The sequence below is a fragment of the Peromyscus leucopus genome, chromosome 11 (assembly GCF_004664715.2).
Source record: "Peromyscus leucopus breed LL Stock chromosome 11, UCI_PerLeu_2.1, whole genome shotgun sequence".
Taxonomy (NCBI): domain Eukaryota; kingdom Metazoa; phylum Chordata; class Mammalia; order Rodentia; family Cricetidae; genus Peromyscus; species Peromyscus leucopus.
The window spans coordinates 44,250,915-44,265,884 of NC_051072.1; the positions used below are offsets into that span (position 1 = coordinate 44,250,915).

General features: G+C 36.6%; 1 protein-coding gene across 4 annotated transcripts in view; it reads right to left on the bottom strand.

Annotated features, from left to right (window-relative positions):
* Adamts6 (ADAM metallopeptidase with thrombospondin type 1 motif 6) overlaps nucleotides 1-14,970 on the bottom strand; it is a 234,759-nt gene that overhangs the window by 141,788 nt on the left and 78,001 nt on the right. For all 4 annotated transcript variants that reach the window (XM_028883981.2, XM_028883990.1, XM_028884000.2 and 1 more), the window contains exon 10: nucleotides 2,267-2,413. In XM_028883981.2, the coding sequence (XP_028739814.1) occupies nucleotides 2,267-2,413 (147 nt within the window). The remainder of the gene's footprint in view (nucleotides 1-2,266; nucleotides 2,414-14,970) is intronic.

The following is a 14,970-nucleotide window of genomic DNA, read 5'->3' on the forward strand; positions in this document are numbered from 1 at the left end:
CAATTAAGCTCAATGCATAGAAAATGGAACAAAGAAATCTTTTAAAATTACTATTTTATTCTTGTGATCCAGTGAACTGATCTTTTTAACAAAGCTTATGTTTAAAAGCTTTTGTTGCTTGGACAAATTATAGTAAGATTTTAGTTAGTTTATTATTAGTGGATAAGGGAGAGCTGAGTTTTATCCCAAGTCTTTTTTTTTTTTTCTTCTAACATTTATCCATTTCCTAGTAGTTTTAACTTCAGGCATTTCCATATGGATACCCAAAAGAACACTTTTTATAAAATACAGGATAAATAAGCCCATTAGAATCCTGTCAACATTCATTTTGCTTATATGTACAAAATACAGGAAAACAATTAAGATTAAATGTCTTCAGATTAATTACTTCCATTAATTCAATGGACTGCTATAATGCAAGGGTTACTCGTTCTACATCCCTCACCAAGGCAATGATCAGTTTATTATATTTTAGCAGTATTCAGAGAGTCCTTTTGGAGTGTCTTAACAGTCATAATACATTTCCAACTACACAAGACCCGGCAGGAGCTCAAATGTTGTCCGTGTGTCTATGCTTCTGCATGTTTGTAGGACATAAAGAACACACACGCTTTACTACATGTCTAAGGCTCAAGAATAGCAGGCTGTGGTCCTGTGTTTAGTGTACAAGGCTGGTACTCACTAATGAACTGCAGATTCACCAAGAGGACAGAAACAGAATACAGAGGGCAAGACAGTGCACTTTTACAGCTCAAAAGAAGGACTGCCGTTGAAAATACACACAAATACTGAGCATGTTCCACAGTTTGTCTTTATGATGATAGAGACTGAGACTTTATTATGAAAACAAGCCAAGACAAGAGAGAAATTTCAGATCTGGTAAAGTTTCCACAAGGAGGAGAAGTTCAATAGTGTTTACAATTTATGTAAATGCGCTCATTAAAAACCATCTTAAAAATGATATTTTCAGTGCTCTGTGTTAAAAATGACCAAAGATATCAACCAAATTCCTTATTGTCTTTTTAAAGCACTTCACCCAATCTGACACTAGGCAAGTATAATATTATAATGTTTCCTTACTAAGATTAAAAATTTTTAGTTCAGGACTTTTTTTAAATGAATTCCTAACTGAATGATTGTACTAGTAAATTTTTTAAAGCCTATTTTCAACATCCATCTTTTGATTTTGAAATCAAGATCTGTGCCGGGTAATTTAAACTCTCTTTTCTACATAATCATAAGTCTTCAGACTCTATGACCTGGCTACTAATAGTTAAGGAAAATTTTAAGGCATAATTTTATCCTACATAAACTGTCTGAATTTAAAACTTCTATAATACAATTGTGCTAATATGAAGTATAATATATGCTACTTTCTAAAAATAATGTCCAATTTGCATTTAACCTCACCTCCCCAAGTGAAAAACTAGCACCAAACAGCTAAAGTAATAGTACAGCAATAAACTATTGCAACCTTGATGTTACTTAAAATAGTAATGTTTATGATTTTAATGAATATCAATTGATTTATATAATATAGCATTGAACATTATGATGTACAAAATATATAATGATATAAGCATTATGATTTAAACTCACTTAAAAACTCATAACCTTTAAGATTAAAAAGATAAACTAACATGCCTGGGCCACACTGAAAGCAACACTCAAGTCCACTGGGTCCTAAAGTCCGATATGAGTGCCCACATGAGTGACATGAGAAAAAAAAATCTCTTTTCCTAAACACAGGTATACTTGTGCTCACTCATACATGTATTGAATCAGATTCTTGGGATTCACATTAATAACCATGAAGAAGCTTCTCCAATTGTAGAAAAGATGGACAGCTTAAATCCTCCTTTAAAACACTCCCTTCCTAGATGCTTAGTTTAGTTGGTGCTTTTATTTGTTGCTATTAGATACTTTGAGAAGCCTAAACAATTCAGTTTTTCACCAACATCATGAAATACTGAATAACTTAATTAAAGTGTGACTTATTCGCTACTAAATTATACGAATGTAAATTCTTTCTGAAAACGCTTCCCATTTCCTGAACAATTCTAATCCATCATTCTATCAATCACACATACATTCTCTTCCACTTCTAGCTCATTCACTATTTGGGCCACACTGATTTAGGAAAGCACGTGGGAGAGACCTGAAATTTGAGTGGGCCCAATGAGACAAATCTGAAGCCCTATGCATGAGGCTTCGGCAGTGAGTTTCTTCTAGAGCGATTCATCATTACTCTCCAGAGATTACTTACTCTAGAAAGCTGGTGATGTAGTCTCGGCTGCAGGCAGACCAGGAAAAGGGGTTGGTGTTTGCAGTAATATGAGCTGCCATAAGTTTTGCTGCTTCATGACCTTTCGTCCCACAAGAATTTCCAATTCCATCATGGTTCATACCAAAACTGTTTTAAGAGGAAGAAACAGAAGACAGACACATAAAAGAAAGAAGTAAGGAAAAAATAAAACAACAAGCCCACTATACATTCTTTATTTCCTTATTGGGTCATTTATTAGTTACATCAGGCTTTGATCAAGATAGACCAGTCCTCTAAAGTAGTGTAGGATTAAAGCTAAAGTAACAAAAGAATAATTCAATAATAAAATATATGTCTAAATCTCTGCATTTATGTTTTCACATGTTATTAATATCACATGACTCAATCACTACTTGATCAAAAAAGGGCGTGTATGTTAATCCACATTTCACAGATGAGAAAACAAATTTAGCAAGATAAATGACCCATTACAGATCATGTCAATTTTTTTTTTTTTACAGAACTCCACAGTTACATGTGTTAGTAATGTGCATTCTATTGTCCTCCATACAAAAGGGAATGACAGAAAATGACAAGATTCATTGATGTGTAGGCAATGGCCAATCACTCAAGCACTTTCTCTTATGAGCATTGATAAAGGAGAATGCAATACATAACTTACAACCCTGTGTGTTTTTGAAACACCTTTTGAAAACCCTGACATATTTAAGGATGGCTTTTCTTGGGCATGGCCTCCAATTTTCAAAGCTTTCCCTTCTTTGCCATTTTTCCCCCTGTCCTAAAGCCTTAGTGAACTCAAAATATACTTCAATTAAAAACAAAAACTTGAGCCAGGCGGTGTTGGCACATGCCTTTAATCCCAGTACACTCTTTTTAGACAAGAAGCCAGATGATTAAGTTGAATATTACTTCAAAAATGATTATATTTCCATTATTAAATCTAATAATGTACCATGGTAGAAAATTACCTTACGCATAAAACAGGTGAGGAGAGTTGCTATAGGAAATCAGAGTAGACAAATGCAAGGTGGTTAATAAATGTAAATATCAACACGTGCACTCTTGACAGTGCAAACATGTGCTTGTCACCTGACAGGTGAGATTAGATTAAAGATATGTTTAGGAAGAAGATGGAATGGTCATCGTGAGTACATTATGAATGGGTTAAAGGAAAGTGTGTTCTATGCATGCATATGGGAGTAGAAAGGAGGAGCCAGTAGTTCATGTGTAGGAAGTAACATAAACAAAGAGAAAAATATATGAGAGTATCCAGAGCCCTAAAGTGAAACAAATAACCTTCCCCAAACACGAACATTTGGCATTCTAATATGACATCAACACACTGGAGACAACTTCCTTGAATTATCTTCTAGGGATATGAAGGCAAAGATTCAAGGTGAATTAGACACAATTGGATCAACAAAATCAACAACACATTACATGTCAAATTCAAGACAATGTAATATTCCTTCTGTGTAGAGCTGATACTGCTGTATTAAACCTACTATGCTCCTTTTCCCACATGATAGTTAAAAGGGACTTCCTTTTAGCTGAAGTCTTATACCTACCCAAGTCATGTGTGTAGTCACGAGTGGCTGTAAGGGAACCAATACTGAGAGCCACAATTGTCATGTACTCTTTTCTATAAATAAAAATGCAAGCTTCTACTTTTAATGTCATATTTCCCTCATCTTACAAAAGAAAAACATATCTTTTATATGGTCATAACATAACACTACATTGCCTTGAAGTACATGAGCCTGGTTGCCAAGAAAACAGACAAATGGAAACATTTGGTGTCAATATTAGAAGAGAATTTGTTTGATGTAACTCTTGACACCCTGGCCATTACTAAACCTCTTTTGAAGTAGGGATTCCATTTGTCTGAAAATGTGTTACTGTCTGTATAGGTAATCCAGCTTTCATTAAAACCAGTAAGGACCACCAGAAAGAGACCAGAGACATATAAACTCTAGGTCCTTGGCCTGTTACCCACAAAACATCGCATTAGGCACAAACTAGAATGTTTACATCCTAGGAGCTGCTTCAGATTAAACAAAGCTAGAACCACTTGGGTTTACGATAGTTACACAAGCCGGGCGGTGGTGGCATATGTCTTTAATCCCAGCACTTGGGAGTCAGAGGCAGGTGGATATCTGTGAGTTCGAGGCCATCCTGGTCTACAAGCGAGTTCCAGGACAGATCCTGTCCGGAAAAAGACAGCTACACAAATGACAGCACAGGCCGGGAGGGATGTTACCAAAGAAAACCCATTAGGAAGCCTTCTAGCTTTACTTGCTCTTCATTAACTTGGAAAATCACTAACTTTGGAGGTCACAGAGCAGAGCAATATACTATTATTAGCTTCCACCTGGTTTTGATAACACCTCTGACTATGGATTATTATAACAGTTTCCTGGGTCACTGTAGAAACTTGGCATCTGTTTTTGCTGACAAACGTTGCCTTTCATTTTGTTTCTTGAGACAGGCTCTCTCTATGTATAGCTCTAAACGGACTCACACATAAATCCTCCCACTTCCATCTACCAAGACAGGAGATTACAAGTGTAGCCATTTATAATTTCACATATGTATACTACGTACTGACAGATCGCGCCTCTGAGCTCCCTATAATCCCCTTCCATTCTCTATCCTCCCCACAGAACTCTCTCCATCAGGTTCACATCTGTTCACAAATCCTTGTCCACTAATTGAAACCTATAGCTATTAGATAGATGACTAAAGTAGGATTAGTAGACTTGTCACCTCTGTATTACCCCAAGCCTGTTCAGTTTGCTGCCAACGGCTTTGTTTCATACTATTCAGCTCTTCATGTGGACATGATGAACATTTAAGAAAAGATCTGTCACACACACACCAAGAAAAAAAAATAAACAAAGATTTGTTCAAGACAGGAACAGAAGGCTAACTAACTACTTGGCCTATCCACTCACTGGAATGATTGTCTATCTTCTATACCACCTTGCTTCTTTCTTAAGCACTCAAGTACTCAAAATCCCTCATCCTATCACTGGGTTAGGACATCCATGTAAGATGATGATGCCAGATGTGACTCAGCAGGTTCTGAGTCATGTTAATGACCCCATAGCCCAACAGGTACAAGGTCATGATGTTTGCATACAAGAAGATCATCTTTGGAAACTGCCCATGCATGACTAATGGACAATTTACAAAACTTTTCATTTGCTGAAGAAATTAATAAAAGCTGCCTGTTACATCTGGTCAGTGCTGGCTCTCTTTGGCTTAAGTCAGTTGACTCAAAATGAGGTCTTAATCAAGAAACCTTGTCTGTCTTGTTCATATGACTTAGACTCATTTCTATTATTTTTATGGCTTAGGAACTCAACATCCATTATTACCATCATGCTCCATATTCTGAGACAAAAACTTATAGATATCCACAGAACTCCCAGGTGAACAATTTCTTAAATGAATCTTTATATAAGTTCTATTTTAATTTTGTTTATAGTTAGTGAATGTGTGCATGATGTGTGTGCATGAACAAGCCACAACACATGTGTGTGCAAAGGTAAGAAGACAACCTTGTGGAGCTGTAGAAGGCTGCAAATAGATCCATATCTGTCACCATGCACAAAACTTAAGTCTAAGTGGATCAAAGACCTCAACATAAATCCAGCTACTCTGAACCTGACAGAAGAGAAAGTAGGAAGTAGTCTTGAACCCATTGGCATAGGAGATCACTTCCTAAATATAACACCAGCAGCACAGACACTGAGAGAAACAATCAATCAATCAAACTGAATGGACTTTGAACAAGGCCAAGCGACAGCCTACAGAATGGGAAAAGGTCTTCACCAACCCCACATCTGACAGAGGACTGATATCCAGAATATATAAAGAACTCAAGAAATTAGACATCAAAATGCCCAACAGTCCAATTAAGAAATGGGCTTAGAACTAAACAGAGAATTCTCAACAGAGGAAACTCAAATGGACTGAAAGACATTTAAGGAATTGCTCAACATCCCTAATCATCAGGGAAATGCAAATCAAAACAACTCTGAGATACCACCTTACACCTGTCAGAATGGCTAAGATCAAAAACACTGAAGACAGCTTATGCTGGAGAGGATGTGGAGCTAGGGGAAATCTCCTCCACTGCTGGTGGGAATGCAAGCTTGTACAACCACTTTGGAAATCAATATGGTGCTTTCTTAGAAAATTGGAAATCAATCTCCCCCAGATCCAGCTATACCACTCTTGGACATATACCCAAGGAATGCTCAATCATACCACAAGGGCACTTGCTCAGCTATGTTCATATCAGCATTGTTTGTAATATCCAGAACCTGAAAACAACCTAGGTGCCCTTCAACTGAAGAATGGATAAATAAAATGTGGTACATATACACAATGGAATACTACTCAGCAGAGAAAAACAATGACATCATGAGGTTTGCAGGCAAATGGATGGATCTAGAAAAAATCATCCTGAGTGAGGTAACCCAGACTCAGAAAGACAAATATGGTATGTACTCACTCATAGGAGGATACTAGATGTAAAACAAAGATGATTAGACTGCTACCACAACTCCAGGGAGGCTACCTAGAAAACAGGACCCCAAGAAAGACACAGGGATCGCCCAGTGACAGAGAAATGGATGAGATCTACATGAACAACATGGCTGTGAGTGGGGGTAATGAAGGGCAAGGTTCGAGGGAAAGAGAGCTTAGGGGAGCAGGTGATCCCAGCTGGATCAAGAACAGAGAGGGAGAACAAGGAATAAAAGACCATGATAAATGAAGACCACATGAGAATATGAAGAAGCAAAGTGCTAGAGAGGCCCACAGAAATCCACAAAGATACCTCCACAATAGACTACAGGCAATGGTCGAGAGACAGCCTGAACTGACCTACTCTGGTGATAGGATGGCCAAACACCCTAATTGTCGTGCTAGAAACCCCATCCAACGACTGAGGGAACTGGATGCAGAGATCCACAGCCAGGCCCCAGGTGGAGCTCCAGGAGTCCAATTGGTGAGAAAGAGGAGGGTTTGTATGAGTGAGAATTGTTGAGACCAAGGGAAAAGACAGGACAAATAGCAAACGATAGAAACACACGAACTATGAACAATAGCTGAGAGCCCCAACTGGATCAGGCCTCTGGATAAGTGAGACAGTTGATTAGCTTGATCTGTTTGGAGGCTCCAGGCAGTGGGACCAGGTCTGTCCTCAGTACATGAGTGGCTGTTTGAAACCTGGGCTTATACAGGACACTTGGCTCAGCCTGGGAGGGGGACTGGATCTGCTGGACTGAATCTACCAGGTTGAACTCAATCCTCAGGAGAGTCTTTGCCTGGAGGAGATGGAATGGGGGGGGGGGGGGGAAGGGGGGGACAGGAGGGGGAGAACAAGGAATCCATGGTGATATGTAAGTTAATTAGTTATAAATAAATAAATAAAAAGTTATTGCTGGACATGCATGAGTTCAAATCCCTGGAACTAACTCATGTGAAAAGTCTGGTGTGGTCATGCACCTATAACCTTGGAATCTGAATAGTGGACACATGCACTAGCATGCACTCTACATACATACATGCATATACATGCACACACACAAATATGCACACTACACATAACACACACACACATATATGTTGCATACACAGAGTAAAACATTTTAAAAGGAAGCATCTCGTAAGTACATATGTAGACAGCAATTTGTTCTGCAACTGAGAAATTGACTTTTTCTCTCAGATAAATTATATAAGATAGCCGAATTGACTTTGTAAACTGATTTATGTTTCAATATTTGAAGCCAATGCTTGGGTCACCTCATGACATCATAAGAAACAAAAGAACCCATAAGCAATTGTAAGAATTGTTATTTTTTTTCAGGAATGGCTCTTATAACCCTATTTAGTTGATTTCACCAACTAAATTAGTGTCTCTAAAATACTAAATAGCATATGATAACATTTTCAGAACTAGCAATTAAGTAAAATGGAATGCGTTTTAAATTTTTCAATAAAATTTAAATTTACTGAAGAAGTTCCGAATGGAATTAGTATTATCAAAAAGTTCTGCAGGTTCTGATTCTCTTCCATGTCTAAATTTTCAAATTTTGTAAATTCTTATTTTTATTTATAAACACATGCCATGAGTACTATATACCCCTAGCCAAACAATTTTGTTCTCCATTATGGCTTCTGAATGAGAGTGGGTTATAGGACTATGGTCTTGAAATAACTGACCAAGAGTCAGCCAGAAGGAAGGAAGAGAAAAATTAATAAAAAGATGTGTTCCTCAGAGGTAGGATCTTTATCATCACAGTAGCCACAAAACATCATCTCTAACTCAATAAATCTCTAGAATCACGTGCTCAGTAAATCTCAAGTCAAAAACCTTTGCATGAGTGCCAGATTAACTGCTGATTAAATGTCAGTCATGATAGAAGGAGCTGGGGACTGTGCATATCTCCCTTACAGTGAATAATGTTCCCTGAGCCTTGGGTGTGGGAGTGTTTTGTAGATGTATCCAGAGAGACTGGGCTCCACAACTCTGCATTTTGATTGGCTGTGGTTTTCTTTAATGGTCTCTCTCTGTTGCAAAAAGAAGTTTCCTTGATGAGCCAAACTGTACAGGGAAAAACTCAGGAGGCCTCAAACTTACACCAAGAACTACAGGCAACTGAGTAGAGCTGGGAGCAGGAGACATGTCCTTCCCAGGGAAGAGCTCACCAATTGGTTGTCCAGTGCCAAATGGTCAGCCTTGAAAATGTACATTCAACTTACATTATATAGATGGAACGGGCTACATTTAGGACTATATATGAATACACAAACACATATATGCACGCAATAACAGTTAAGGGAAAAAAGAGGCCATGAATTTGAAGGAGAGGGGGAAGAGTATATGAGAGAATTTAGAGGGAGGAAAGAGAAGAGGCGAATGTTGTAATTAAATTATAACCTCAAAAATGAAAAGGAGTAAATGATGAATTGAAAATATAGGTAACAAGAGGGAAAAAGGAGAGTTTGATTCAAAATTCATGGTGTCATCAGTCGGAGACCAGGTGGTGGCTGTCAAACCAAGGTCAATTATATAGGTGGTGGCTGTCTAACTGAGGCTGATTACATACTAAAGACTATTCATTAAACTAAGTATCTATAACCACAAGAAAGGCTATCATGTGTGACAGGACATGAACATACCTGCTTTTTCTCAAATATCTTATCTATAGATTAACCTATTTTTTCAAATGTTTTCATTTGAAACCACATTAACCAAGCAAAATTTTCACATATATGGTAATTATATAATCACCAAAGGAAGATTTTAATTTTTTTACTGTTAAAGACATTTAAATAGCAGCTCATGTGTAATCAATCCCGTTTTACTTTTTCTTATGTTATATGAATAATTAGCTGCCAAAATAATGTAATGCATCTTGCACCACAAAGATTCTGGTGCACAATTTTTGGTAGATTCTTTTAGGAGATTTTTTAAATTGTAAGAGTAAAATAGTAGACAGATTTTGCTGAGTATAGATTTAATCTGTATTGCAGCCTATGGAGTCTGTTGAAAAATCATGTTTTCATATTAAATTCAATATGCAGAATCCAGATTTATATACATACGACAGAAAAGGAAAAGGAAAATCATTTGGGGAGATGAGCAGGACCCAGGAAGAGATGACCAGGGGGATAATGGGAGGACAGGCACAGCAGGATACAAATGTAATAACAAAAAAAATGTAAAAACAAAATTGGCTGGTACACTAACTGAAAACCATTAAAAACAAAAAGTGCCTAGTTCAAATTTTGAATCTAAGCAGGTTTCATTTTTAAATTGAAGATAACCATGTTGCTAATACATAAACCTCATTTTTGTTAGTTAATGATGGTACTTTACACTGTCAGTCATTTAATTAAATGTGTATAGTGTGTCCAATACATCCTTTTAATTTCTGCCACTAAAGAAGAAAAGTACATAGATGAGTCCATTCAGTTCTTCAGAAGAATCTTACATCACAAGACCAAAACATTGTCTCCTAAAGTTATTTAATATGATAAAATTGATTTTAAAGTGTAACTTTTCTGCCACACATGATGACTTACACCTATAATCTCAGAATTTGTGATGTTAAGCAAGAGAACTATGGGGAGGTTAAGGCTCTCCTGGACTACACGTGCATTCCAGGCTAATGTTGGTTATACACTGATAAGATAGGAAAGAAGGGAGGGAGGAAGGGAGGGAAGGAAAAATGGGGCGACCTTTTAAATGATGTATGCTAAATTGTTACAACTATAAAATAGCAAAGTTAAGTATTCCCATTGTAGCACAGAAAAAGAAAGAGAATAATGTATTCTTTAGAATTATTTTCCATTAGTGACCTGTCTTTATTCATGACTGATTTTTGCCATGAAACACTTACTGTAATAAAGCAAAATTAGAATTTATGGGAGGTACTCAGACTTCTATCCCTGGCAAATGTTTTTAGATATAGTAGTTACTCAATGAGATAGTTATTATAATCTGCTCATGTGTTCTTTTTAAAGGCTTTGGGATTTCATTCTACTTCATATACAAATTACTAAAACAAATAACTCAAGATAGTGAACCTATATAGAAAGAGGGTGGTACCTAGCAGAATTTAGTGCCTAAAATCTTTCCATATGTGCACAAAACAATGTTCATACTTAGTATAAGTATTCTGAGCTGAGGCTTAGATCTCCAAAAGTTTTTGGAACCACTATAATTATTTATATTTCTTCTTCCACTATTAGTATGTCTATTATATAAGTCAGGTAAGCTGGAGTAGTGCATATGTGGTTAAAGGGAATACCAATTGCAAAGACAGGGATTTTAGGTACAACAATGCAGCGGTTGCCATTATAATCTTCCTTAGTCCAGGACATAAAAAGTTACTAATTTGGTTCATGACAGCTGAAATTGTCAGTCTATTAGCATGCTATTATCTACCTAAAACTTAATTTATTTATTTTTCCAGGAAAATGAAGGAGATAATTTAACAAAGTTTCTAAAGTTTACAATAATGAGATTCTACTTTACAAGGTTTATTTCTGTAATACACACACACACACACACACACACACAATTATTCTGAAATATCAGATCCTGAGTACAATAATCATCAGATTAATCTTAGCTATCTTTTGTCATTAGTACCTTAATTGTGAAATAATTCACTATAATAACTTTTCTAAGGAATGCCTTTATATCAGAATTATTGTTTTAGCAACTATGGAGGGATATTTATACATAAGAACATTTATGGAAATGTATATGCATATTATATGCATAATAAGGAGTATGTATTATGTGGACATATATGTGTAGAGAAATACATAAGCATATAATTTCAGTATTTTACTGGCCATAACCAAAATTGAGTAGCTCTGAGTAAAAAATCCTTTCTTGAAAAATAAGGAGGCCAATAATAGAGGAAGATACTTAATACTGACTTCTGATCTCTACATGTCTATGCACAGGAAACCCACAAACACATAGATACAGACCCATGTATAAATCACAAACAGATTGAAAAAGAAAAATAAAGTGTAAAAATCAAGTTAAAAATCTGTTCAATTGCAATAACAAGTTGTTACACCTAAAATCCTCTAGAGCTTGTTCTTTTTGTGTGAAAGTCAGCTGCACACAACAGTAGAGAGAATGGTGTGACAAATTGCCATAACCATGTTATAAAGCCAAAGATGTTATTTTTCTTGCTTTATCTTTTAGCCTTACTTTTGAAGTCAAATATAAGACATCCTGTCATATTAGTTCAAAAATACTTTGATATGCACCCCTAAAAATAAGGAATACTTTTTAAACCTCTTTTAATACTATTTCTGTACAATTAGACACATTGGGGATCTTTTGTAATACAGTGGATGTCTGATTGAAATCCTGCCACCCTATTGACATCATAATTGTTTCAACTTCTAAAACCATGAAAACCACACAATTAATTAAAACAATCTTTCAAAAATGTGTCTTCCTTTGAGGTTATCTATCAAGTGCCTTTGGTTTGTAACTTACATTAAAACTAGAGATAGTACAGCATAAAGTCTATTATTCCATTTGACAAATAAATAAATAAATAAAACTAATTTCTAGTATTCCACAAAAGGATAGAAATCCATTTTAAGGGGGGTGGAGCTAGGAAAATGGCTCAGTCTGAAAACTGCTTGTTACATAAACATGACAGGCCAAGTGCAGCCTCCCAGGACCTACGTTTGTCACCACACTTGCGATCCTAGCTGTGGAAAGTAGATAGCTGGAACTCACTAGGCAGCTGGCCTAGCCTACCTGGCCAGAGAGACTCTGCCTCAAAAAGAACGTAGGCAGTACCCAAGGTATGACATCCAAGTTTGTTTAGGCCTCCACATTCATGGATGCATGCACATGCATGTATGTGCATATGTATGTACGCGCGCTTGCCCAGATACAAATGTATTCAGAAAGAGAGAGAGAGTTGCTAGTTAAGATGTAGCCAAATAAAGACATTATCACACACCCATTTAAAATGGATACTACATTTCTATGGGAATACAAATTGGACACAAAACACATTCTAAACAAATTTTTGAAAAGTAGAAAATTATTCAAACATTCTAGTCATTCAGTAAGGACTCTTCTTAATAATTCATGACCAAAGATTCTTACCGAAGGAATCTACAGGCATCACCCTATCACTTAAAATTTATTGCATTAAGTGATAAAAATCACATGGTGACATACACTTTCAGCTGGGAGGCAAAGGCATAGTACCTTCAAGCTGGAAAATATACTTGATCCAGCTGCCACTTCCTTTCAGGAAGAAGTGCACTTACTCATTTTCTTGTTTGGTTCGAGGAATTTTACAAAGTGTTAGGGATCAAATATCGAACCAAAAGCCTTTCACATGTTCGCCATTTCTCTACCACTAAACTATCTCTCCAGACTGAGTTTCGACAGTTTAATGATAATATGCGTTGTACCAGAGATCTGCTGAGTTACTGAAAGCGAACCACTAAGATCTTAAGAGTAAGTAAAGGGATCTTCATGGAACAGATTCTCCCTGACCAAATAATCATCTACCACACACATTAAATGATGGCAGGTCAAGGTGTCCTGCCTCTCAGCTCAGGAAAAGAGGGAAGAGAAGACAGCATCCTAGCAATCACCCGGGCGGGAGACAACAGATGGTTGTTTGTTTAGGTTTTGTTCTGTTTTTGACACATCTGTCAAGTGACACATCTGGATGGATGTATTCTAGCTCTACATCTTAAAGATTTTTGTGACATTTCCATACTCGATTTTAAGCATTTAAATAATTTTAAACAAGAATTAACTATTAAAGGACATTGCTCCAAAGTACCAACTTGAGAAGAATAGTCTACATTCTCACAATTATTCTATGTAAAGTATAGACCATTAATTTGAGGACTTTTTCAAAAAATTGAAACAGTTCAAATAAGCAAAATCTAGAAAGCTTGAGAGGTAGTGAAAATGTTAATAAATGATATGATGAAAGATAAAACTTTATCTAAGCAATACATATATGCAGACCAAAACACTCAGATACATTTTTTAAAAAAAGGACTGGAACCAGCAAAAACAAAATAAATACGAAAAGGAATGAGAATGCAGGTATAGGCCCTGACATGGGCTAACTGGTGCCTGCAGGAGATGACAGTGCCTTCAGAACACATCAGTCATCCATTCTATGGTATCTCTCTGAACCTTTTCATAGAAGTGGCTCTAGCAGAGCCTATTAAACTTGGTATGGAGCCAGACATGCCGGCATAGACTTTCAGGTGGGAGCAGAGGCAGGCAGATCTCTGTGAGTCCCAGGCCAGCCAAGCCTACATTGTGAGACCCTGCCTCAAAACAAAACAAACAAAAATTGGTTTGGTTGTATAAGATTATGACAGTCATTAATGAGCCAGATTTCTGAGTGAGTTAGAGATGAAGTAAGTGCCTGTTAGGAGGGCTTTTTGCTTTGTTCTTGCTTTTTGTTGCAATGGAAACTAGAATGCCAATATTTTTAAGATCTCATTAAAAGTGTAGCAGTGACTCCAGTCAGGTTTAAAACTTGATGGTTACTTGAACTTATACCCCAATCAACACCAATTTAAAAACATTTAATAAGACAACAAAATGGCCCAAGTTTATTGGAGTTTAATTTTAAAAGAAAGAGAAGAGAGGAAAGGAAGGAAGAAGAGAAGGGAGAAGGGATCCTGAACTGAGTTTTTCTCAGGAATTACCTGTGGAGCATAAATATTGATTTTATTGTTATTTTACTTTTCATCCACTTCACAGCTTAAAAAGGGTAGATCATTAACTAAAATCATACATTTAACTAAAACTACATATCTTCCATCATTTAAGGTAGTAGATATAATTAGCCTTTGCTAAATGTTAATGACCTCTGTCTTAGGGGAGGGGGAAGAGGTGCTCAAGAGCTAAGCCTGTCAGTAAACAGAGGCTCCTGCTTGGTTCTGCATGTAGGAGAGCATTAGTTCGAATCACATTAAACACTGAGAACAAGTCATCTTTCAGTCTTAGGAACACAAATGTCTGAACTCTAGGAAACGATTGTCAGACCTCTCCTTTCTCATGAACAGATTTTACATTCACTTTGTCTGTTCATTTAAATAATGGGTTTATTGCGTTTGGGGGTTGGTTGAAA